Source organism: Dunckerocampus dactyliophorus, chromosome 8 (genome assembly GCF_027744805.1).
Source record: "Dunckerocampus dactyliophorus isolate RoL2022-P2 chromosome 8, RoL_Ddac_1.1, whole genome shotgun sequence".
Taxonomy (NCBI): domain Eukaryota; kingdom Metazoa; phylum Chordata; class Actinopteri; order Syngnathiformes; family Syngnathidae; genus Dunckerocampus; species Dunckerocampus dactyliophorus.
The window spans coordinates 7,633,545-7,659,175 of NC_072826.1; the positions used below are offsets into that span (position 1 = coordinate 7,633,545).

At 39.1% G+C, this 25,631-nt stretch overlaps 3 protein-coding genes across 4 annotated transcripts in view; all 3 read left to right on the top strand.

The window, feature by feature from the left end:
* The window catches only part of ptpra (protein tyrosine phosphatase receptor type A), a 31,271-nt gene extending 17,647 nt beyond the window's left edge, over positions 1–13,624 (top strand). The window contains exons 5-22 of the mRNA XM_054784821.1: positions 1,762–1,861; positions 2,033–2,106; positions 2,531–2,667; positions 3,142–3,232; positions 3,312–3,388; positions 3,478–3,514; positions 3,615–3,712; positions 5,567–5,686; positions 5,780–5,946; positions 6,029–6,164; positions 6,249–6,398; positions 6,527–6,620; positions 6,695–6,771; positions 6,863–6,997; positions 7,122–7,247; positions 7,628–7,779; positions 9,617–9,752; positions 10,129–13,624. Of these exons, the coding sequence (XP_054640796.1) occupies positions 1,762–1,861; positions 2,033–2,106; positions 2,531–2,667; positions 3,142–3,232; positions 3,312–3,388; positions 3,478–3,514; positions 3,615–3,712; positions 5,567–5,686; positions 5,780–5,946; positions 6,029–6,164; positions 6,249–6,398; positions 6,527–6,620; positions 6,695–6,771; positions 6,863–6,997; positions 7,122–7,247; positions 7,628–7,779; positions 9,617–9,752; positions 10,129–10,203 (1,982 nt within the window). The 3' untranslated portion in view covers positions 10,204–13,624. The remainder of the gene's footprint in view (positions 1–1,761; positions 1,862–2,032; positions 2,107–2,530; positions 2,668–3,141; positions 3,233–3,311; positions 3,389–3,477; positions 3,515–3,614; positions 3,713–5,566; positions 5,687–5,779; positions 5,947–6,028; positions 6,165–6,248; positions 6,399–6,526; positions 6,621–6,694; positions 6,772–6,862; positions 6,998–7,121; positions 7,248–7,627; positions 7,780–9,616; positions 9,753–10,128) is intronic.
* Positions 13,625–15,174: 1,550 nt separating this feature from the next.
* Positions 15,175–17,722, top strand: gnrh2 (gonadotropin-releasing hormone 2). Of its 2 annotated transcripts, none has more exons than XM_054784541.1 (4): positions 15,175–15,249; positions 16,761–16,923; positions 17,025–17,108; positions 17,546–17,722. In XM_054784541.1, exons 2-4 carry the CDS (start codon positions 16,777–16,779, stop codon positions 17,582–17,584), a joined length of 270 nt encoding a protein of 89 aa, XP_054640516.1. In that variant the 5' UTR covers positions 15,175–15,249; positions 16,761–16,776; the 3' UTR covers positions 17,585–17,722. The 2 variants fall into 2 exon arrangements, with proteins under 2 accessions (XP_054640516.1, XP_054640517.1); XM_054784542.1 differs by having other exon boundaries at positions 16,761–16,911.
* A 267-nt stretch (positions 17,723–17,989) lies between these two features.
* zmat1 (zinc finger matrin-type 1) lies at positions 17,990–25,093 on the top strand. Its single transcript, XM_054784624.1, has 7 exons — positions 17,990–18,132; positions 19,723–19,835; positions 19,923–20,006; positions 21,891–22,030; positions 22,885–23,135; positions 23,340–23,430; positions 23,745–25,093. Exons 1-7 carry the CDS (start codon positions 17,994–17,996, stop codon positions 24,628–24,630), a joined length of 1,704 nt encoding a protein of 567 aa, XP_054640599.1. The 5' UTR covers positions 17,990–17,993; the 3' UTR covers positions 24,631–25,093.
* The last annotated feature ends 538 nt before the right edge of the window (positions 25,094–25,631 follow it).

Below are 25,631 nucleotides of genomic sequence, written 5' to 3' on the forward strand. Positions count from 1 at the left end.
CAGTTGTCTTCTGTCTGCCATCACTTGGCGTATGACTAGTCACAGAGGCAGAGAGTTGACCCTTGGTTAAAGTGCAATTTATCTGCTCTAAGAGACACCACTGTTGCACTTGTGTTTTTCTTTAGAAACCTAATTAAATATTAACATGGATAACCATTATGGAAGGAAAGATGTAGAAATCCCTGTACGTCTCTCTTGTTTCCTTTTAACTGCAGACTGAAGCTAATTGATATGAATAAAACGTACAAAGTAAGATTTAAAACTGTGATAATAAAACATGTATTTCACTGTGGTTGACTGGTAACCAGGCCAGGGTGTAATCTGGCTATGCCTGAGTTAGGCTCCCAGTGATCCTGAACTAAGTGGTAGCAGTAGGATGGATAGTAATAAAGCAGTCATTTCAACATGAAATTGTAAGTTTCATCGGCCCAATAAATTAAATGTCTTTTGTGGATTCATTTCAAAAACTTAAAGTTATATGATAACATCAGCAGCTGCTATTGGTTGGATAAGCATTGCCCAATCTTTGGAGATAAATTTGCTTAATCTTGTTAAAATCTGGAGTTAATTAAGATGAATGGCAGAGGACGCCCTGTAACTTCTACAAATGGCCATTGCTTTTGATTTGGACGCTTACTTGCAGGTTGATTTTTATTACCTTTTAGGAAATCAAATTTTTATTTTTACCCGTTTTAGATAAATGACATGACATTTAACATATCAAATACAGCATTGTGCAGATACTTCAGGGTTTCCTCTACATGTAATGGATCATAGCGCACCGCCACGGTAAAATAAAAGCCGCTATACCTTGGAAATCAGCTTTTTTTAACGCATAAACAATGTTAAGTAATACAGTGTATGAATGGACATATATTCTGTACCGGGGTGCCCCTTCCGGCAATCGCAAAGGTAGTGTGGGTCGCGCGTCAGCCACATCATAAGCGTTACTTTTTAATTGTCATATGACATCAGTCAGCTGACATTAAGCCCCCTCCTGATATGCTTTTGTGCCAGGGCGACAAAAAAAAGTCGACATCCACACACGGATAATGTTACTTTCATCTTTACGGATGAACTGAGTGATAAGATGCCTATAACAAAAGTTATGCATTCACTTGTAGCGGCTAGTTATGTAGCAAAAAAAAGTCAACTGTTTCATGGCTGCGCTTCACGTCATGAACTCCACTATAGAAATGTGTGTTTTCCAAAAGTTCCTTTCGTTAAACTATTTCACTATCAATTGGAAAATGTGCCCATTTGCTGAAAGATTTTAATATGTTTCCTTGACTTTGGCTGCACTGTCTTTTGCATGAGCCTTTTAATTTCTTGTATATCGGTAATGTTTGATAGCAAATGCTAACTGGACATAATACATGAAGTGTATGTATAATGAGCGCTGCGTAGCTATTTTGACTGACATTACTAAGATTATGTACACAACTATTGAGGAATTATGTGTAATTATCTTCATTGCCATATTGATTGGAATTCTGAATTCCTGTGTGATACAAGCTATTTTGATGACCTGTAAAGTTTGAAAGTGTAAATGTGAAATGCTAATCATTAGTATTTAGTTTAGTAGTTTCAAAGTTGACCAGTTATGCTATTTTTATTGTACACATTTTGATTGTGTGCACTCCGGAGTATTTATGTCCAATGTACGTAATGTACATGTAAAACATGATAAAGTCATAGATTTATATTTTATTGTCCAACTATTATACTGGCTGTCTTAACCTCTTTCTGTCCCTCACCAAGACGACAGTCCTTCTGATGACATGCCAATCATAGCAGTGATGGTGGCCCTGTCTTTCCTGTTGGTCATCATCTTCATCATTATCATCCTCTACATGCTCAGGTTGGTGAAAGGCAAAAGGATTCACTAGTTGAAGACTTCCAGTGAAGGTCTAAGATGCTGATGTTACCATGGCAATGACTGATGGTCAAAGGCCTGTTGCTGTTCGACCAAATCTGGAGGTGTCACAGATGGTGTGTGAATCATTGCTCCATTGTTTTTGTTAATTGGCAGGTTTAAGAAATACAAGCAAGCTGGAAGCCACTCCAACTCGTTCAGACTGGCCAATGGTAGATCAGATGATACAGGTAAAGCAATATCGTGTGCGCTTGCATAAAATCCGTGTCTGACATACTGTATGTCAGATGTGACGGCATATTCGCCAATCAAGCTTTTGTGTGTTTGGCTTTCCCAGCAGCCGATATGTAATGCTGGCTTGACCAAACTTGTTAGCCTGCTTTGTTTCTGATAAGCTGTGATTGATCTGCCTCCCTGAACTGATAACATTTCATAGACTGTTGGCTGACTGCTTTTGTTCTCTGTCATTCCTGAAGCAGTGTTGACTCACATCGCCCTCTGGTGGTCATGCTAAGAAAAGACAGTGAATGCTAGAAGTTGGCCATGAATGCATTCTTGCCCTGTCTTGTGTGTCTCTGTCAACCTGTATCACCCCTCCCATTCCTTCCCTCATCTCCTCACTCCTACCTCTTTCCTTCCTTGTCGCCGGTGCAGAACTCCAGAGTGTGCCGCTATTGGCCCGTTCACCGAGCACAAACAGGAAGTACCCACCCCTTCCTGTCGACAAGCTGGAGGAAGAAATGAATCGTCGCATGGCTGATGACAACAAGCTATTCAGGGAGGAGTTTAATGTATGGCACACTCCCAAAACATGTTATGTTTAACATTATATTACATTTATGTCTTACAAATTATGCTTAGCTCTGCGTCCAGTGATTTTCAACGTAGTGTGATTAGTTTTAAGTAACACTTAAAGAAACTGCCAGTACTTCCGTTTTATTTAAAACTATGCCCATATATTTGATGTTGATATTTTGGACGTTTTTAAGCCACAATATAATTGATAATAGGACAAAGTGGTGTTTTGAATCAAATTGTATTTGAAATTCATAAAGGTTTGCAAAACAACCACACTTGTTTACTAAAATAAAAATGCTTTAACTGGCTTCAAGCCGTGCAATGTCACTTCATAATATCTTATTGTTCCTTTTCAATTCATGTCTGCATCTGACAGCCATCAGACTAAAATTGCCTCAAACTGCACTGAAATATTGGAGATACCAGTCCTTCCGCTCTCTTATCTGCATCTGTGTTTCTGTGTTCAGGCTCTGCCAGTCTGCCCTATCCAGGCAACGTGTGACGCTGCCTCCAAGGAAGAGAATAAAGAAAAAAACAGATATGTCAACATCCTGCCATGTGAGTGACCTCAGCGTCACTGCTGTGGCATCATTTGAAAATGTTGCAATGAGTAATTTTTTATTTTTTTTTGTCTTAGATGATCACTCAAGGGTGCATCTCTCATCTCTGGAAGGAGTCCCTGACTCTGACTTCATCAATGCCTCCTTTATAAATGTTTGTTCAACAATAGCATTTGCTTCACTTAACAAAAAGTTGGTTTTACACATAATTGACTCTTATGTTGTCTCTTTACCTTTTTACAGGGTTACCAGGAGAAGAATAAGTTTATTGCAGCCCAAGGTAACATTTATAGCTATCACTTAAACACAGCTCAAGGTAACATTTGTAACGATCACTTAAACACAAGCTAACGAGTTAATCATTCGGTCATTACCCTCAGGGCCAAAGGAGGAAACGGTAAATGACTACTGGCGAATGATCTGGGAACAGAACACAGCCACCATAGTCATGGTGACCAATCTGAAGGAGAGGAAAGAGGTGAGAGCAGCTGACAGTCCTCAAGTCCCAAACCCCTGCAGTAGTAGTAGTAGTAGTAGTAGTAGTAGTAGTAGTAGTAGTAGTAGTAGTAGTAGTAGTGACCTAATTCTTACCTGCAATAAAAGCCGGTTGTTCCGACCATCAAGTCTGGTTATTATGTCTGATCGAACATGTACAGCCTAGGTTCCCAAAGTGGGGTACGTTTACCTCCAGGGGTACGTCAATTGTCATTGGGGGTATGTGAATAAAAATGAAAAACAATTAGCGCATAACACTCACAATTACGAGCGCACCTGAACGCCTCATAGCACAGAGCGCACCATCAGAAAGAGAGGAGGAGACACGGCATGAAGTTCTTCATTGCTCCGAGTGAGTTATATGAATAATTGAGTAAGTTTGATGATTATGTTGTGTAATAAGAGTGTTTAATCTTGAAGGTTTAATTTATATTGGTGTTCCAATCCCCTTACCATGAAAACCTGTCAATGTACAGTATATGCGTGTCAGGATGAGAGAGTGGAGATTCCCTTGAAAAATGAGGCTTTATCGCTGCTTGTAGGTATTTTTGGACTTTGGATCCTGCTTTATCATGTCTGTTCAACTTTCCCTTTCAATTTGGTATCAAATTAATATGCAGATTTAAATAATCAATCATCATTGCAAGTGGACAAACGTGAAGGCCAAGTTCAATCCGTTCAAAGTGAAAGGATCCCAACATCCGGCTGAAATAAAAACATATGTAGGACGAGTACTTAGATACTTCATTCATCTCCAAGAGAAATTCACATCTTTTCTGTGTATCAGTGCTCATGTAAAACTTTTATCAAAATTTGACTATGCACAATAAAACTTTTTTTTAACCAGAATTACTTGCAATAAAATTAATTAATCAATTAATCATGTTTAATATTTCAATTTAATGAAATGTCAAAATGGTTTGTTTTTTAAGTGTATAGCAGTAGGGGGTACATGGCTTCAAGTCAAATGTCTAAAGGGGTATGCGACTGTAAAAAGTTGATTACAGTGACCCCTAGTGACCACTGTAGAATACTACATGTTGTGTTTGAATGCATCTTTTGAGTACCGGTAACTTAAATTTGTATTTTATTTCATGTAGCCATTTTATGCTTAAATGCTTAATTTAGGCATAAAAAGTAACATTTGCTATAAAAGGCTTTTTTTTTTTTGAATGATCGACTGTGTTTGAGAAATTAAAAAAAGATTCTACAACTCAATGTGCATTCTCAAGAGGAAATGCAATAATTTCTATGCACCAGACTTTGCAATTGCGTCATTTTAGCTAATGAATGAATGTCACTCGCATCACAGTAAGTCTGGAGGGGATTCAAGTTTCTGCATGTTAACCTAAATGTTGTCATGTTCACTTGTAAACTCACCGAGTGGTTGGTGTGTTCCGTGGAACTTTATATGCACTTTAAAGTGAAATTTACAAACACGCTCCTTCATGCCTGTTTCGGCGTCCCAAAGTGGGTGTGTCTTAAAGGGATTATTGCTGGATTGGATAGTCATCTAAATTTCAACGTTTCAACACTTGCACAAAGGGTGACACACCCTTACACACATCAGCCGTAGTCAAACAAGAAACAGCATGATTTATTAATATATTTTAAAAAAAACATAATGGAGTGAAGCCACGAAATCCGAAGCGTGAAGTGGCAAGGGACGACTATACATTCTTTATATTCAGGCTACTGAGCATGGGGTCCATTTTTTACTGTTTAATTGTAAATGTTTTTTAAAAAAACTGCCACAAATTTTAGCCTGTTCATTTGTTTTTTTTTACAATTAATTCTCTAGTAAAAGCTGCTTTTGTCAATTATCTCTCTGTTTCAGTGTAAGTGTGCACAGTACTGGCCGGACCAGGGCTGTTGGACATATGGGAACATCCGTGTTTCTGTGGAAGACACAATGGTTCTCGTAGATTACACCATCCGCAAGTTTTGCATCCAGCAGGTATTAGTGTGCAGAACAAAACTAAGCATGTTGAATGAGGCTGGATGTATTGATTATAAATTGACAGTGATACTGACCGTTACTTTGTCTCAGGTTGGGGATGTGTCTGGAAAAAAGCCTCAAAGACTAGTCACTCAGTTCCACTTCACCAGCTGGCCAGATTTCGGTGTCCCCTTCACCCCCATTGGCATGCTGAAGTTTCTCAAGAAAGTGAAAACATGCAACCCTCAATATGCTGGGCCCATTGTGGTCCACTGCAGGTAAATAACAATTTGAGATGTGTTTGTTTATTGATGTGCTGCCCAGCTGTCAAGAGCTGACATTTCTTTGTATCACGTGCAGTGCGGGAGTAGGGAGAACAGGTACATTCATCGTGATAGATGCCATGTTAGACATGATGAATGCTGAGAGGAAAGTGGACGTGTTCGGCTTCGTCACCAGGATTAGAGCCCAGCGCTGTCAGATGGTCCAAACTGATGTACAGTAAAATATAATGGCAAACAAGTAAAGCACATGTTGAGTGAAGTCATTTTTCCTCACTATGTTCTTTCCCTCTCAACAGATGCAGTATGTGTTCATCTTCCAAGCGTTGTTAGAGCACTATCTGTATGGAGACACAGAGCTGGAGGTGACCTCTCTGGAGTCCCACCTGGCCAAACTGTACGCCCCTGCACCTGGAGCTGGCTGCAGTGGTCTGGAGGCTGAATTCAAGGTCGGTTTATTTGTTGATTTTCCATTTAAAGACCATAACACATTTCTGTTGATCTGCCTGAACTCAAATTTGATTGGTGTTGTCTGTAGATCGTCAATAGCTTAATAAAAGTAATCTCATACGTCTAGAAACTGACATCCATCAAGATCCAGAATGACAAGATGAGGACAGGCAATCTGCCAGCCAACATGAAGAAGAACAGAGTTCTACAGATCATTCCATGTGCGTTAGGCTTTATTGGAGCAATTGTGATTGCTATGCAGTGTTAACAAAACATTGTGTGATCCCCTTTACAGACGAGTTCAACAGAGTGATCATTCCAGTTAAAAGAGGAGAGGAGAACACTGACTACGTCAATGCATCTTTCATTGATGTGAGTGTAAAAGCTCCTTCATCCTGTTTTAATTTTCTTTCATTTATCGGCTCTCTCCACCTAGACATCACTCACTCTTAACTGTGTGCAGGGTTATCGTCAGAAAGACTCTTACATGGCAAGCCAGGGCCCCCTGCAACACACCATTGAGGACTTCTGGAGGATGATCTGGGAGTGGAGAAGCTGCTCAATAGTGATGCTCACTGAGCTGGAGGAGAGAGGGCAGGTGTGTGGATGTCTGCTAAAGGTTGTTAGTGTATTTATGTGAGAGAAAATAAGACACCTTCAGGAGGTTCTGATGGCAGGAATGGATTGTCCTTGAAATTTAGGAATCTGTTTTACACCTGCAGGAAAAGTGTGCTCAGTATTGGCCCAGTGATGGAGTGGTTGTCTATGGGGACATCTCCATTGAACTTAAAAGGGAGGAAGAGAGTGAAAGCTATACAGTGCGTGACCTCCTGGTCACCAACAACAGGGTAAATAAAATTATTAAAGTAAATAAAACAATTGCAGGTTGCTCATGACCTAGAGTTGCACTTCAAATCATTCAACTCCTGGTGTAATTTACATTTATTTTCAAAATGTACACATTTTCAGTAGATGGCCAATTTATTTTAAAACAAATTGTGACCATTTGAAATATAGGCTTTTTTTGAGCTACGTATTTAAATCTTTTTTTGTTTTCTTACAAACTACGGTAAATTTGCAAATACAGTAAATAGAATTTACAATGTGGGTTGCCACTGTACATCAATCCCAAACAAGCTTCCACCATGTGTCAACAGCATTCCATTTATTATGCCGATCATCTTATCGCAGGCTCCTCTTATTTTTCGTCCTTTTTCCATCCTTCCAGGAGAACAAGGCTCGAGCGGTGCGTCAGTTTCATTTCCATGGCTGGCCAGAAGTGGGCATCCCCACTGACGGTAAAGGCATGATCAATATAATAGCTGCAGTGCAGAAACAGCAACAGCAGTCTGGCAACCATCCAATCACAGTACATTGCAGGTAAGAGGCATATGAGCTACACGCCACAGAGGTTATGCTTTTGCCAGAGAATTTAATCGTTGGTCATTCCTGCTGACCTCTATTACTGGGCCATTCCACCAAATTGGTACCATTTGCTTGTTGTAATACATTTTTGACTTTTTGCACCTCTGAATCTGATAATGTACATATTAAATTAATCAGAATGTAACAGGACTGGGATGACATTTTAACATCCTCTTGTTACTTTTGGTCCTCCCATAGGCTGCAGGGGACCATGTGACTTGTAGAATAGTACCAATTTTTCATAGTGGGTAATGTGTCAAGGAAACAGGACTGAGTGGAAACCCAGGGAGACAACTAAAGAGTGAATTTTAACTAAATTGTTTGTTGTTTTTTCATAAACTACTGTAAACATAGTGAAATAAGGAGTAAAACAAATATGACTAAAATAAAATAAACATTTCTGATGGATGTAATTTAATTTCATGGTAAAGTTCAATTTTAAGAAGCAGGGACAGGTAATAAATGCTATTTTGTCCAGAGTTCAAGGTAGTTTCAATGAATCTTTTTAAATTCAATGTATTAAATAGACAGTCAGATCAAAGTGTAGGACACTTTGCTGGTCCTCACAGACTCGTGTGCGCCACAATATGCCATTTTATGACGTGGACATGTGCGGCTTATAGTCCTGTGCGGCTTATGTGTACAAATCTGTTTTTCTGTCTACATTTAGTGGGTGCGGCTTAAACATTGGTGCATCTTATACATTGGTAATTACTCGATAAGTGAATTTCGATGATGTAGGATTCAATATTAATAAACGGAATATTTTCATAGTTAGAGCACAGAAAACCTGTTAGACTTTTACACTCCTGTTATTCTTTGTTTACATCACATTGCACAGGCTACGGTATCACTGCAGGGACATAAGAGATGCCCGCCGCCAACACAGTAGGCTACCGAGCTAAACTAGTTAGCCTAATTTACTCATTCCAAAGTTAAGAAAGTGTTTCAATCGGAGTGGAGAAGAAGGACAAATAAGCCAAAAACTTACCACTTCCACATGGAATGAGAGGAGGACCTTTTTTTCCCCCCCCACTTGATCTCAGCCATGGCATGTCTGCTCGGCTCTGCTGGCCCAATAGCCAGTCTCCATACAGTGTGAAAAGGTAAATGTAAGGTAATGTAATCTAATATCATGACTCATAACATTCCTGATGCATTGCGACCAGAATACTACATATAACTTGTCTTTCAATATTTTTTGACTAATAATAGGCCATAGGCAACCATGAAACAGCGATCTTATATTAGTTCATTCTTTTTGGAAAAAATGCGATATTGCAAGGGACGACTGTATTTATTCCATGCATTTAGACATTTTATTTCCTGGGAACACAAATGGCACCGATTTGGTGAAGTGGCCCTACCGTACTATGACAATTTGTGGTAATTGCAGAGTAATAGCGCCACGTGGTGGTTAACACGTGAGCCACACAGTGTGGAGATCCAGGCTGAAACACCAGTGCTTGATGCCAAACTTGGGTGCTTTGATAGCATTAGCTTACAGGTGCATCCCATCAAGTCACTCCCTGTGCCATAAACTCCTACTTCTTCACAACATAGCAGCGCACGGTGTGTTTCATACAAAGCGGTCAATCAAAAAAGAAAAAGAAAAAATAAGGACAGTCAAAAAAACCTGGTCTATTCTGGGAAACATGAGGTGCCTTCTTCTACCAGGAAGCACTTTGCATTCCAGTTGGTTTCTTGCGTGATGTCTGTGTATGTGATATTTATAAACCTGCTTCCTGAGGTGTATTTAAAAATAAGTCCATATTTTTCACTGTGTGTGCAGTGCTGGTGCAGGCAGGACAGGGACATTCTGTGCATTGAGTACAGTCCTGGAGAGGGTGAAGGCAGAAGGCATCCTGGATGTTTTCCAGACAGTCAAGAGCCTCAGACTGCAGAGACCCCACATGGTGCAGACACTGGTGAGCAGCACACAGCATTTATTTTTTTTAAAGATTCCTTGGTCTCCAAATGTGTTTTGATATCATGCTAGATATACACAGCCTTTATATTATACACTTTATTATCATCACTTTATTACCCACAATGTTAGAGAACTCAAAAATGCTGTGAAGGCAGCATATTTGATACAGCTCTCATTGCTTGTATTGGACCTCATCAGATTGTGCATCCCCAATGAAGTTGCTATCTGGTGTCAGTGTAGAGAGACATTAATCAGTGAAAGTAGGGAATTTACTGGTAAATGAGGCACAAAAGAGACATAAAAGCATTACAGTTACGTATTATCTTTGAGTGTAATATTGAAGTGCTTTTTTTTTTTTTTACACCCCCTTGCAGGAGCAATATGAGTTCTGCTACAAAGTGGTTCAGGAGTATATCGATGCCTTTTCCGACTACGCCAATTTCAAGTAGAGATCCATCCTGGATAATGTCACTCTACATGTCATACTAACACCACATGCATTCACCAGAACACACATGGACATGACCGTGCAGAAAGCTGCGTACTTCCATCTGCAGGACTTTATTTTCTTTTTCTAAAAGACTTGTTTCTATGGATGGGACAAAGTGACCACAGGAAAAGGGAACAAGAATTCAGTCCAGAGGACAGGACAGCACAGATGGAAGGAGACGAGATAAAGGAGATGCCTTCTTGAGTATTTTGTAACAAGTCTTGTTGATACAGCCCCTGATGTGCTTACATATACATACTTACTGTGTTGCATCTTATTACTTTAGTTTCAGACACAGTTTTGAGTTTGGCTGCATTTCTGGGTGGCCCCTGTAAAGTATTTTATTGCTATATATATATATATAAAAATCTATATGAATATAAAACAAATACTTTGGAGGCTTATGTAAAATAATGTTTTTTTTATTTTTACTTTTTACAGACAGAGAATTTAACAGCTTTTGGCTTTGCCAGATCCACAGTGTAGCAACATGAGCAGTGGCGAAGGCTGTGATAAATTACACATACACGCACAGATCAGTTTTGTCTTCACACAGACTAAGTAGTTATATATTTCAAGCCACTTCTGAACTCCACCCCTCATCAAATATACACATGGCCAGCAGTCTGGTTAAGTGTTCAGAGTATTTGTTGGCCTTTAAAACACAGCGTACGCTGATGGAGAGGTCACATGTCTTCTGTCTTGACAGAGATGAAGTTACTTGGTTTTGCAACTCTTAACGATTATGTTTAGACGTGTGGAAAAGCAAGAATCTGTGGTCAATGGCAATTTGAATTAGTATGAATATATATATATATATATATATATATTTTTTTTTTTAACCCACTAGAATTTTCACTATATTGACAAAAGTATTTAGGCACACCTCAGAGTAACAACCCATTGTTGCAATCCCAATAACTCATCCTACCAAGACATTTTGATCAGTCTTTCAAATATTGGCACTTTTCTGTTCTTGTGGAAGTAAATGAGAGCCCTGACCTCAAGCCCATCAAACACATTTGGGATGAAATACAAAAGCGTTTGCGAGCCAGGCGCTCTCGTTAAGCACTGATGACGTCTGACCCCCACAAAAAAAAAAATCCACCCCCCTAAGACCATATTGAAAGTTGGAGGGACCAACTCCCATGTTTTATTCCCTTCTCTGTAATTATGGCTGTCCCAATACTTTTGTCCATATTGTGTAAGCTAAAAAAAAAAAAAAAACGCTACACGCACACACCAGTATTTCCTCAAATATTGTGTTGAGCCTTTCTTGCTTTTCCTTTGAGCCTCTTGTTGATATCAGACGGACATCGCAACGCTGTATTGTCACTATTCCCACCATGAACACTGATGTCGAATGTCGCTTTTTATTCAAATGCTGTTTAACAAAAATGGGTATTTGCCTTTTTTACTTTGCGTGCCATGCAGTGTTTACTCATTTCTTTTTTGTTTTAATTGCTGTATACCCTGAGGAAAACTCACCTTAAAAACAGTAGTTCAAGTGAGTTGATGCCATTTCCCCCTTTATGATTGTAATGAATGATATGAATGATGCCAGTCCAGTGCAGGGCGGCAGGTCAGCTGGGATGTTTACTGGGGCAACCTAGGAAATGACAGTCACCGGAATATTTACATTTACACAGAACTCCACACAGCAGGATAATTCATCTGGAATCCAACACATTTCAGGCACATGACAAAGGTTGAAATCGGCAGTGAAAGTGTTTGCATGATAGATTGTAAGTGACACATTTTGATTGAAAACAAGAATGACACTCGAGTGCCTTGAAGAGTGCAATACCTCCTACAAGGACCAACAATCCAAACCCACTCCTGCATGTGTCTGAATTGTGGCATTAAGATTCCATCATTTTTCAGAGTTTCTTTAAAATGTGGACACATACAGTACCTATATCTCGCAAAAAATCCTGGATCCTCGCCAGAATTTACTCATTTTCACGCATTTTCATAGGAACCACAAACAAATGAGAAATGCTAAACATAACCTCCACGACTGCGGTCAAATCTTCCTCCAAGTTTACCAAGCTGTTTAATAATAATTCATTGTAAAAAAAAAAAAAAAATCCACACTTGAACATAATTTACATCACACTGATGTGATACTTGTTTGCATTGTACAAAACGTCATCAGTGTTGATGTGTCTCTGCACTATTTGCACCAAAAGCAAAAAAAAGCCCTTACTAAATATACAGAAATGTGCAGAACCACATGGATGATTGATACTGGATTTGGGGAATTCAAGTTTGTTCTCTGTAGAGGTTTAAAGTAGCACATTTTGACCAGAAATTTCAGGTCTCCCCCCACACATCCCCAACCCCACCCCCAAAGCATCCTTCACAAGTGCCCACAGTCTGTTAGAAGACAATTCTTTCCTCCAGTTGGACAGTTGTTGTTTTTTTTGAGTCTTCAGTCACTGTCGTGGTCACTTCTTTCTCGCTGCAGTGGAACAGCAAAGTATGACACTGTGCCAACTTGCAAGAACCACAATTGTATTTCTTCAACTGAAAAAAAAGTGCCTCACTAATATATTCAGTGTTCATTGTAAAACTTGAGCCATCGTATGTGGCGGGATATTTAAAAGCTGAGCTTTGTATTACTAGAATTAAAATGTGGGTGATTTCTGTTTTTGATTTCAGTTTTAAAGCTGGAACCAAGACTAGATTAGTCATCTTTTCATTTACAGTGAATTTCTTCCATTCTCATAAAAGTGTAATAGATAGCTTTTTGGTTTAAACAAAAAACAACAGCAAAAACTTCCCATACTTTGTCAGGAGTATGTGAAAGAAGTAGCCAACAACTGAGAAAAGAAGTTGTACATGAGTTCTACAATGACTACATTGGAAGCTGTTAAAAGTGTTGAAGATATGAGGAAGTCTACTTCCTACCTTCTTCTCTCCAGCTAAATGTGTTCTTTATGTCTCCTACTGCGCTCATCCCTTTTCCTCTCGGACACTTTTCCTTCGACCGTCTTCTTCGTTTTGGTCCTATACTGCCCTAGTCCTTTTGTACATAATGTAAGGTTATTTATATTTCATTCCTGCCTGCAGCTGTGCTTATTTTATTACCCATCTCCCCCCTTTTTTCCCCTTTGGGGGAAAAAAATGTATATTAAATTGTAACGGGACCATTTTGAAATGTATTGGATGTTTTGTTTCAGCTCTTCTTAATTTGGTCTAATTGTCTTAAGATAATCCTATTTTTTAATTTGCCTATTTTTGGTTTCTAATGTTTTGTTATTCAACATTTGAATATATGTGTATATAATTATATATAAGATAAAATTATATATAATTATATAATGCCTGACGGCCTTTCTAAGCTGTTCAAAACTAATAAAGTGCTTGAGATTTTTTTTCCTGTTTGATTCTTTTATTTTGCCGTAATGTACATTAGAATGTGATTGGCTTTGGGCGGTAACTAATTTATTCCATTAATTATTTTGAGTAATTAACACATAAGCATCATGGCAAGCCACGCCTCTTATATGACGTCAGACGGTAGCACAGTTTAGCTCCCCACAGAGTCACACAGAGTCTACCGCTCTTTTAGAACTTTATTCTGACCTGAACACATCAACAGCCGTGCACAGCCAGCACAATATATGTACAGTATCTCCCACTCACAAACACGTCTCTGGTCCGTTCGGCCTCAGAACAACACTTCCTCAATCGTCACTCGACTACCGGGAGATGCATTCATGGACACGCCGAAAATCACAACAAAGTCGTGTTATGCGTGTAAGTATAGTCTAAATAAACAGAAAGACAAAGAAAAACAATAAGTGGCTATTCTTATCACTCACTCTGTAACTCTTAATGCGGAAGTACAAATTGCTGCATTTAAGTACGCTCGGAAATCCCAGAAAATAACCTCAAAACGTGAATTCAACTTAAGTAACGTGGTGTCTTTGAATGCAACAGCGATATTCCGCTACTATTAAAGAAGCTTGTGTTAGGTAAATAGATTTTCAGAAATGTGTGCTACCTTTAAGCTCAATTTTAATTTTCAGTTATTTTGAAGCTGTTAATACATATAAACATATTGTATTCCTGTCTTTTCAATAAAATATAGTAAAAATGGGCATACTTCAGACATATTTGCAAATGGTGATTAATTAATTTGAAAACTGATAAATTTGATTAAAATTTGTAATCATTTGACAGCCTAACAAAGTAAAACAAACTCAGTATAAGTACTAGTTAGTGGCATAGCTGTCAAATCGTCTTAAGGTCTCATTCAATCTCATACTGTTCTGTTCTTTTAAAACTCCAACACAAATAACATCATCATCAGAATGACCATTTCCACCTCGTCAACTTTGTACAGGAAATACTACAATCTGACCTGAGAAATTGAGACGGGAAATTCTCTGAGGCCTGGCCAAGGGTCCTCCATGTTTGTTCCTCTCTCATCAGTCGTTCTCATGCTGGCCTGACAGACGAGGGTCAGTGTGACATTGCAAGATGAGTCATCAAAAGGATACCAACTGAAATGTTATATGAACTAAAACGTTCTATATAAAAGCCGAATGTTGACATATGACAAGGCGTTCAAAATTAGAGTGATAGACGTCTGTACTGATCACACCCTCCACTTTTGAGATTTTCTACAGACACAAATGCATACAGTTTCCTGCATCACTAAATGATATAGAAGTGTAAAGGTGTGACTCATGTAATAAGATGACTGCCCTGTGGGCGTCAGTGCTGTTTGCACGTGGTAATTGGAATTGGCCAGGCCCTCCTCACCTTCTGTCCCCAAAGAGTGGTAATTTCTCCACTGGGTAAGGCAAGAGCAATGGGGTCAGAGATGGGCGGGACACGTGGGGAACACCAATGGAAATAGGAGGGGGCCCAAACAGAATATAGGCTACAAATATCGCACTTGAAGACAATCCGTCCAATAAAACTCTGTCTCCGTCTGAAGCCTGAAGGAGACGACTTCATATACGATCAAGTCATCTGATTTGATACCAAGGTAAGGTTTACATTTCTACATTATTATACATCTCTTGAAAAAAAAATGGCTGAACCAAATAAAACACCTTGTTTCAAATAATTTGAAGATGATTAATTTAAAATAAGTTGACTTCTTTATTTTACCGGGAGACATAAACTTATCACAAGGTACCTCTACAGATGCAGCACACTGCCCAAATCACTTTTCGTCCATTGCCTAGCCAGGCAATAATCAAGCAGACGACCGAAGATAGGGTATAATTACAAAGTAGTCTACTTTAAAGGAAACACATGGAAATTCAACATTTTAACGCCAGGAAATTGTTGGTGTACATTCCAAATGTGTATGCATTATCATTAATATAATATAATGTAATGTAGTGTATGTATGTAATGTATAATGTAATATTAATGGATAATATAATGTTTTGATAATAACTCTTTTGTCATTATTATTGTTCCCTTCCTTCACTGATGGGCAAGTTGATTTTAACGTAAGTTGCCAGATATTGTTGCGTGCTCAAGGGGCTTCTTTGCACCAAATAGAAATTTTTGTCACTGGAAAAATGAACAATCAATGTTTATATTATTTATTTTATATTAATTATTATTTGATGTCTTTAAGCAGAATAATGCTTCACAGAAGAGTCTGCTTGGCTCAAACCAGGGGTGAACTGGGAGAAAAATTTGTCTCCGGACCTTTTGGTTCAGAGTGAAATCATTTATGGGTGGCCTCACTGGGCTGCTGGGGTCGTATAGAAGAGGTCGTACACTGGGCTGCCACCTATCAAAAATCTTGACGTGAAAAGTAGAGGAATAGTGTGGAAAAGGTTTGAACAAGATTACACCCAAAAATAAATCTGTCTGCATGCAATCAGAAATGTGACTAGTCTGCTAAAGTATGGAAAACAATATAAACATCTGAAAAATTGAGAAACACAAGTGGATTTTAGAACAGACAGTACAGCTCCACGTAATGTACGGACAGTAAGGGTATTATTATTGCCGGCAGGGGTGATATTAAAATCCCTCTATTTAACGTGTCCCAGGCAGAACAAACAGAGAACATGTTAACAACTTTAAGTGGCAGATAAACACAAACTCCGGCCAACGAATAAAACACTGGTGTGCAAGTCCAGTCGCTCATGGAGTGACAGCAGGGATGGCTAATCACACGTTAGCAAGATTTGGCAGAGCCAACTGATTTCCGCTTGGTCCTAGGACTTAGCTTGTCTCTGTTTCCATTTACTATAGCATAACATACATTCTAAGGCGCAGCAATAAATAAATAAATAAACTGCCGTCCATGTGCCCAATTATGGTCGGCCACCGATGGCCAATCCACCCCTGGAGTTACAGTAACTCAACTTCCCATAGCAGGTTGTTTGCTAGTCGAGACTGATTCAATTGCACCTCTGCTGGTTGCAGCCAAGTCGTGTGCTGCAATTGAATCAATTGCAAAAAAAGATGCCACTAACCAACACATTTGATAGAACCATATTATCACACATGTCAATCTTTTTTTTCTAGGTAAAGAAGAAATATCATGAGCGTATCTCGAATGGCTTTACTCCTCGGGTTGCTTCTATGTATTGAAGCTCAGCTGTCCAATGCCCAGCACTGGTCCCATGGTTGGTATCCTGGAGGCAAGAGGGACCTGGACTCTTTTGGCATGTCAGAGGTCAGGGGGAGTGTCAGTGTGTGCAAGACTGAATTTTATTTGCTGATTTCCCAGAAGAATGGACACTCTGTTCTGTATATATTTTTAAATGTGATTTAATATCTATTTTTCAGATTTCAGAGGAGATCAAACTATGTGAGCTGGGGGAATGCAGCTACTTGAGACCCCAGAGGAGGAATATTCTAAAAGCCATTCTTGTAAGTGGAAATATCCTATTCTCTCAAGCCAATGGTCACAACCGAATGTGCGATTTTTTTGGCCGTGTGATTTTTGGCGTTCCCCAAATTGCTGCATTTTTTTTGTTAGTGGAGAGCGTAGTTGTGGCGACCATAATGGAGTAAGATCTCGACACGCATGGAGGATGTAAAAAATATCTATATGCGAACGTGCGTTGGCCACACTAATTATAATTAGTTTGTAAGCACCTAATAGGTATACCTAATAGGTATACCTATTAGGTATACCTATGTGCACTTTTTTGCACATAGACCGGCCGTAGGAACCTGCACGACCGGGTGTGACCTAGGCTTTAGTTGTGATTAGTAGTGATTTAATTCTAAAAATTACACGGCATCAAGGCTCACAATTATGAGCATAGTGTGCAATGACCCATACCAAATATCTCTCTTTACAGTTGGATATCTTAGCCAGAGAACTCCAGAAGAGAAAATAATGTTTTTTTTTCTACAACCTGACTCCCCTTTTCAGTATATTTATTTTAAATTATTTTCTGACTTCAAATGTGTTTTTATTGTTGTTTAAGTGTGGGCTGTTGTGTTTATTTATTATTTTGTGGCATCTATGGTCAGTTACTGTGTGTTTAAAATATGTCCCTAAATAAAAGATTTATTTTGATATTATTTTTTTGTCTTCATTGTGTTTCTCCAAAGTTGGTTCAACTTGAAAGGAAAAAATGTGTAGTTTGCATAAGTATATATATATACATATATATATATATATATATATATATATATATATATATATAAATAAGCATTAGTGTATATTTCAACTAATTATTGAACCAATACAGTACACGTCATGCGCAAACAAGCTCGCCACGCATGCGCACAGTTGGGGCCGACATGGACGAGCTGAACGTCTGCACTCCGCCCAATGTGGAGTCAGACGCTCAAAATTACATTAATAGTAGCACCTTACCGGCTTCTGCCACAGCACCTGACAAAGTAATAAACATTAAAACTGATTGTGCCCAGTTTGGAGGTGAGTTTTATCTAAGACGGGACAAGTCAGTCATTCGACCTAACGAGCGACGTTAGCCGTCTTGCTAACTAAGCAGTAGCCAGAAATGCTAACGTGACTGGACCATAGCAAAACAATGGAAGCTTAAAACACCCTATCAGAACAAATAATTGTAACGACCATTCAGAGAAGGAAGTAAATGTATAAAATCTCTTGTTTTCTTCGATATCTCGCAGTGTTGAAATAGCTGCTGTCTTGTGTCGTATTTTCCAGCCCAACAAGCTTAAAGTGGTAGTGTGACACAGGCAGCAGGCCCACTGTAACCCAGCTGGGGGAGCTGCTAGCAGGCCAAGAAAGAGGCTACCAAATAACACCACTTTATGGGTGACAGGTTTAAAAGTTTGTCATGGTGTGGCGACAAATTTATATGTATTGAGTGAATTTAAGACATTATATTGCATACTAAGGGGTTCTTCGATTTATGAGTAAAGTTTAGATACCAGCTGTACCAGCTCTGCCTTTGGTAAAAAAAAAAAAAAAAAAAGAGTATTGGGAGAAAAAGCAACACTTTTACCAGTCCATGTTACTGTATAACTTCTCAAAGCATGTGGTAAGTACAATATTAGTGAGGTATCAGAAAACACTCAAGATGTATTATTTCCGGTAATGCAGAGCTTTATTTGACTTATAGGTATTTTTTATTTTTTACAGACAGGGAGTTTGTATTTCACAATACCGCAGAACCAACTAGTACAAGTTAAATGAACACCTAAATCAAGTATGCAGTCTGCATTTTTTTGTTTTGTTCAAAACTTCGGAGACTTTTGTTGTTAACGTTGGTGACAGTTAAGTTTTTGTCAGATTAATGGGGTGCTGTAAATAATTGAAATGTTTAATAAATATTTCTTATTAATCATGTTCCATAGTCACCTCAGCAGAAATTTAAAATCATACCTTAAAAAAAAATTCATTGCAAAAATGTTTGTGTAATTAAATCATATTTCATTGTTTTTATTTGTGGATTTCAAGGTATGGAAATGAACCACACTAGTTTTTTAAAAGACTCTGATGATTAAACAATGTGCATGCGCAGTTAGGTTGCAATTGGCTTTGGAATGCAAGAAAGCCTGAAACAGTATCTTCAAATAATTAATGTTTAGTCCAGCATCATTTCCATAGTAGTGAAGCTACCATAGTTAAAAATCTGGGTCAAGACACAGGTCAAAAGTAAATATACTTATTTTAAGTACCGTGTACTACATTGTTTATGTTCAGGAGCCAGTTTTGCCTCCTTTCATGCTTAATTTCAGGTACTGTGATATTTAGTGAGATACTGACTTTAGCTGTCATAGCTCATCTTTCCATATAGTGTTAAATAATTTAACTCATGTAATGCTGCCATATGTCAATACAAGTACAAGCAAATTATCAGTAGGTGGTGGTTGGAGGTATGTGATGGTGGTAATTAGCAGTTATTTGACTTTTCTCATCTGCGTTAATGCAGATAATCCACCTAAAATAGTCAATGCGCACAAGTTAAATTAAGTGTTGAAGTGTCAGTTAGATGGCTTGTCCTGTGTCCTACTTGAAGGAGTGTGTTTTGCCATGCAGGGAGTGTACATGTAAGTGATGAGGAACTCCTGAAAGGTCTGCTGACCGACCAACGCTGCCATGTGTGTGAAGCTGTGCTGCTGTTTGAGTCACAGCGACTGTCCCACTATGAGGTTTGCAAAGTTGCACTAGACAATCTTATGGTCTTTGAGACGTCGTTATACTATCTCTGTCAAACTCTTGTTTCCTCTCAATTGCAGGGAAAGAAACACGGCCAGAAGGTAAAGATGTACCTGCAGACCAAGAAATCCGAAATGAATAATACAGAGTCCACTGGACCACAGGTTAGTTTTTGGAGAAGATATTCGATTTTAATGCTCTTGATAATATTCTCAGTACATACAACCTGATCATGAGACATGAGTTATACATAAATGTAAGTCAAGGTCAAGATCAGTTTTATTTACATAGCACAATTTATCAACTCATCAACAAGCATAACAGTGGGAGGCATGCAGCACACTGTTAGATGAAAAGGTGCAGAAAAACAATTGACGCACTGGAGCCATTCAAAGGACTTGATGTGGTTCCATGGGTTGTTTGGGCTAGGGGTGTAAAGTTGTCCTTTGTCACTTTGCGGTTCGAATTTGGTGCTTCACAAATCACGAATTTCCCAAAATATATTAATACAGTAAATCATGCTGTTTTGCTGTTGAATAAGGCCGATTATTAGTAAAAGAATATGCATATTGAAGAAAATTTGTTGTATTTTTTTGTATACTTAAGCATTTTCATGACATAAAATACTGTACACATATAAGGCATTCAGAAGATGCATTCAAAGACGCTGTGAATGATATGTAGTATTCTACACTGGTCACTAGATGTCAGTAATGGTACTGCAATGTCTGGCAAGACACACACACACCAGACTTGATCGCCAGAGCAACAGGCTTTTATTGCAGGTTTGAATTATCTCACAACATGCATAGAAATCCATAATAAAGGTCCTTATTAAAAACACGGCCTACGGTTGCGGCCGTAACTCACGCATAGCTAAAACTCAACCCTCAACCCTTAACCCACGACATCACTTTCTGTCTGCCCGCCGCTAACCTCCCCGAGGGAACACATTTATAGCAACACACACGAGCACAAGTCTTATTGATGTCTTAAATTGCTTATTAACGCTTATTATGTCTACTATATTTGGTAATACGAATGTAAAGGGGTGTTATTTCATGTCTTGTGGGCTCTAATAATGTAAAAAATTGTATTTATAAGGTCGTAAACAGTTTTCTGTGCTCTAACGACAAAAATATTAAATTTATAAATAAGAAATCAGACTCCGTGGAAATTCACTTATCACAGTCAGGTCCCAAAGCAATTAACCGCAATTAAACAATGTACACATTAATGAGAGACAGGAAGTGTACATTTGGCATGGCTTTGCACCTCCACAAACCCAGGGAGTGTGCCTCAGAGTGGACGAAAAGACGAGGCATGTGCTGCAGAAGCGGAGATCAATGCATGCAGAGCACCTCCAGTGGCCTGGGGGTGTGTGCCTGAAATTGGACAAAAACAGTGCAGCCTAGGCTTTGGCTAGTGGGAGTCATGGCTACTAGCAGTACCAAGGAGAAGCCAGAGCCTGGAGACCCTCTTCCGTTGTTAAAGTCTCCTGTTTTCTCCTGTCAACACTCGGTCATTCCTGTGAAATACACAAACAAAGTGCATAAGATGAAAGCAGTGTGCCGGCATTGTTCAGTCGATATGGGAATGGGGCTACAAACTTCAACTATTAACACCGCACTTCATGCAATAAGGAACTTTAACTTAGTAAACATAAAATAAGAATTCAGACTGTCCATGCTGGAGCACTTATCTGCATTGTTGCACTTCTTAAAAAGAAATGCTGTGAACCAGTATTGTCCAAAGCGCGTCTCGCGGGACATTTTCATCCCGCAGCTGTTTTTTTGTTGGCCCTCGGCATATTTTAAAAATGAAATTGAATTCCTCATTAATTAAATATATTATTGAATATTGCACTGATGTGATTTTTCACCAATAATAAAAACTGTATATAGCAGATAATACAGCATGTTGACCTACACTACATTGGTTTTAGAATAGAAAGCATCTTTAATGCAAAAAATGCAATACAGCCTTCAAAATTTGCATTAGAAAGCAATAATTGTCTTATGCATTGCATTGTCTTATGATTTTTGCAGCGGAGCATGCCGACTGACAAGGACCGTTTCTGTGAGCTTTGTAACATGGTGTTTTCTTCTGCTGTGGTGGCAAAGTCACATTACAACGGCAAAGTCCACACCAAGAATGTTCGTAAACATTGTCTTCAGCAGCCAGGCAAGTGTGCGTCAGAGGAAAGCATTAATAATGTGAGTTGTAATACAGTGGAACCCCGTTTTCAGTTTTCTTTGAACATTTTTGCCAAAATTTGCCTCAGTTGGTTTCGTTTATGATACAATTGCGCATAACAATAACAATAGCATTTTACCCTTTGGCTCGTTGATTCTCGTGGTATTAATAAAGTTGTGGACGGACTACTCCCAGCAGTGCTTGTTTATTCAGCCGCCTTGGATCACACACCCAACACCAAATCTTGCAATACATAGTCCGATACTGTGGCATCCTGTAAGGTTCATTCATTTGGGAAACTTAAATGAGAATGTTACACAATCTAGTCCCAAACAAAGAATCCCTCGTGCTCCAAAAACGTGAGACACTACTGAGTTCAAGTAATAACTCATAGCAAAGTACAAAGTTGTTGTCCGTGTGGCTTTCTCCGCTCTTCCCCTCCTCCGTCACCACTGCCTCATTGCCGTCTTTGTCAACAGGAATTTCCAATCAAGGTAAATCTGACGTTAAATGTTGATATATCCCTTTCATTCATCATTGGTTCATGCCTTTCAAATAGTTTTCAGCATGTGAAACTATAATGGTTTAATATAAGAAGTGTTTTGTGTTTATGCGTGTCTGGAACAAATTAATTGGATTTACATTGTTCCCGTTGACAAAATTAGTTTCAGTTTCCGTCGATTCATTTAGATGTACCCTTTGGAACGTATTAATCACGAAAACCGAGGTTCCACTGACTACTCTAAACAACAGCATAATCTAATGCTGCACTGATGTACTACTATACTTGAAAAGCCCAACTACAGTAAGTTGACTTACTGCTTTATTTTTAAACTTTACAGACAGGAACACAGAGGTCAGTACTGTGCCTAGCCCTCCAACAGTCTCTGCTAACGATGACCACGTGTCAGGATTGGGGGACGGCACAGACCCCACATCTGCTGCAACTGCAGCCAGTTCAGACCCAAACAAGTACTGTGTCCTGTGTGCGGCCTCCTTCAATAATCACCAAATGGCGTTGCAACACTACAATGGACGAAAGCATCAGAGGAAGAAGGCCAGACATGAGCTGCTTAAAGAGCTTGAAGATGATGAAGGTAACCTGATGGACCTCCTTTCAGCAAAAGCAAAGGCATTGCACAAAAATCAAAATCAATTTGGAGGTGTATTTCTCAAGTGGTGGAATTAAAGCAGTGCATCTAATTTTCATGTTACATTTTTTTCCTCCCCTCCCTCATAATGCCTACCTACCTACCTACCTACCTACCTACCTACCTCATACACCATTTTTTTGTCCACAGCTAACCCTCTGACATGTCGGATATGTAGTTTGCAGTTTAACTCCGTGGAGATGTACCAAGCCCATATGCAGGGGAACAAGCACCACACTAGGTAAGCGTACTACACAATGAATGGTAAATAGCTCAACACAGTGATCTTGTGCAGTTGTATACCACTGCAAACTTCAAGCACAAACATTTTGTTCAACGAATTCCTCACAGACAGTGTCAATCAAAACAAATGATTCTCTTTGTAAAGGTTGTATTTTTGATACAGCTCTCTTGAGTCTCATTTGACTGTGTTAGTGTACCTAAACAAGTGCCAGATAAGCTTAAGATAAGTAAATGCTGTGGCATCATAGCATTTATTAGAAAGAGAACACAAAAAATATGAATTCAGTTTTTTTTTCTTTGTTTGTTCACCAGGCAGAGGAAGGTCTTTAAACTGCACAAATCCCAACAGAAATCCTATAGCACGTTCGCAGATGAACTTTCAGATTACATCGAGGTCCAGAAAGCTCGTGGACTCACACCCAAGATTGGCCAGGTTCTTCCTAAGGTTGTACCACCAATGGAAGGTGATCAACATCAACAAGTAGAAGATTTACATATGGCACCTATGACGCAACAAAACCAGCCTATGGCCAGCTTCTATGGCCAATATTACCCTCCTTATCCCACCCAACCTTGTTATCCATGCCGTCCTTGGCCATCCCAGGTTTGGAACTGCAATAGTCCTCCATCTTTCCTGTCCTCAAAGGCCTCATTGGAATACACAGCCCAACCTCTAAAAAGACACAGAAAGTGCTCAGGCTCATCATATACTACCTCATCATCTTCATCCTCCTCTTCATATTGCTCTTCCTCCAGCAGTGGAGCTAGTGACAATGACCTGAGTGGACATAGGCAAAGAGAGAGGAGGAGGGCCAGAAGATCCAAGAGGGACAGAGGCAGACTATCAAGAGATTCAGACAAGGCAAAGCGGAAGCCACAAAAGAGAGTGAGTGACTCAGAGGAGAGGAGTAGAGATGATAATGGAGAATCAGGGGAAGAGAGGAGACGAAAACGCAAATATCACAGAGGACATGCAAGGAGGCGACTGGAGGAAGAACGTGGGGTGAAGGATAATGAAGAACCGGAAGACGTGATGGAAAATACAAACAAGACAGAAGGGAATGTTGAACAGTTGAATCACAGACATGATGAGTATGTCAAGGCCAAGTCCAGAAAAGAGAAGAAAAAGACAAAAGATACAAAGGATAATAGGACGGAGGAGGAGAAATTGTGGGATGATTCCATTCTTGGCTGTTAAAACCAGGAAGCATCAGCTATTTTCAGTGTGCTAGCGGGCTAGCCATGTTTTGGACTCTCACATATTTCTAAGCTTCACTCTTACCCTAAATTATATTTAATTTACTTGCACTTCCATTCATTATTATTCACAATTATTTTAAGACAGTTGAAATTCATTTAAAAAAAAGTGGGGAGTGGCTTGTAATCCCTTTAGCAGCCTGTGGTGGACGCTGTGGAGCTTTTTAAGTTAATGTGCAATACATTTTGAGTGCCCTGGTACCTTCATAGGCAAACTGCTGCTGGAGGAAATGTTTTAATTAAGTAACTCATCTAAACTATGTTACATGATGACATTTTCTTTCACCTCCGGCTTTTGCCTCACGCGTTGTCGTAACATAGTTGTTATACATTACTAAGACGACACAGCTGCATGGATGTGTGTACGTGTGTGTGTTGTGTTTTAACTTAAGTGAAAAATACGAAATCAGAAGTTAATAAACTCCATTTGTTTTTCTGTTTTCTTTTTTCTCTCATGTCTTTGAGGCTGCATTGTTTCGTCTTGTTAAGGCATGCTTGTGTAAAAAAAAAAAAAACAACAACAACTGCTGCTCACATACGGATGTCTTTAAAATGTCTATATCCGTTTTTAAAAATCCTATTACCTCTTAGTTAAAACATTACAACCTACAAGTCTTGCCAGCAGTATGGTGAACATCAGAGCATATAATGTAGTAAATAAAATGAGATAGAAGCAACATCTCAGCAGATGTCGACTAAACAACAAAAACGCCTTAATAGCTGAGTGATGTCTAACCAACCAACTCTGAAGCACTTTTAAGATCTCCTGTTTTCATAGAATCCTGTGGTTTCATTCCATGTCTCACTCGAGTCGTCGACCCACTCAGTACTTTTGGGGGCCCACATCCTCTCACTTACAGACCACCACACAACACACCTTAGATGAGCTTCACATTACAGTATTATGAACTCTGTTCCTCATTTGAGCTAATTCTTGGCTGT

Coding starts and splice junctions, on each gene's coding strand:
- gnrh2 (XM_054784541.1), top strand. CDS start 16,777: ATGAGCGTATCTCGAATGGCTTTACTCCTCGGGTTGCTTCTATGTATT. Junction 16,924..17,024: donor TGTCAGAGGTCAGGGGGAGT/GTCAGTGTGTGC, acceptor TCTATTTTTCAG/ATTTCAGAGGAGATCAAACT. Junction 17,109..17,545: donor ATATTCTAAAAGCCATTCTT/GTAAGTGGAAAT, acceptor CTCTCTTTACAG/TTGGATATCTTAGCCAGAGA.
- zmat1 (XM_054784624.1), top strand. CDS start 17,994: ATGGACGAGCTGAACGTCTGCACTCCGCCCAATGTGGAGTCAGACGCT. Junction 20,007..21,890: donor CAGAGTCCACTGGACCACAG/GTTAGTTTTTGG, acceptor TGATTTTTGCAG/CGGAGCATGCCGACTGACAA. Junction 23,431..23,744: donor GGGAACAAGCACCACACTAG/GTAAGCGTACTA, acceptor TTTGTTCACCAG/GCAGAGGAAGGTCTTTAAAC.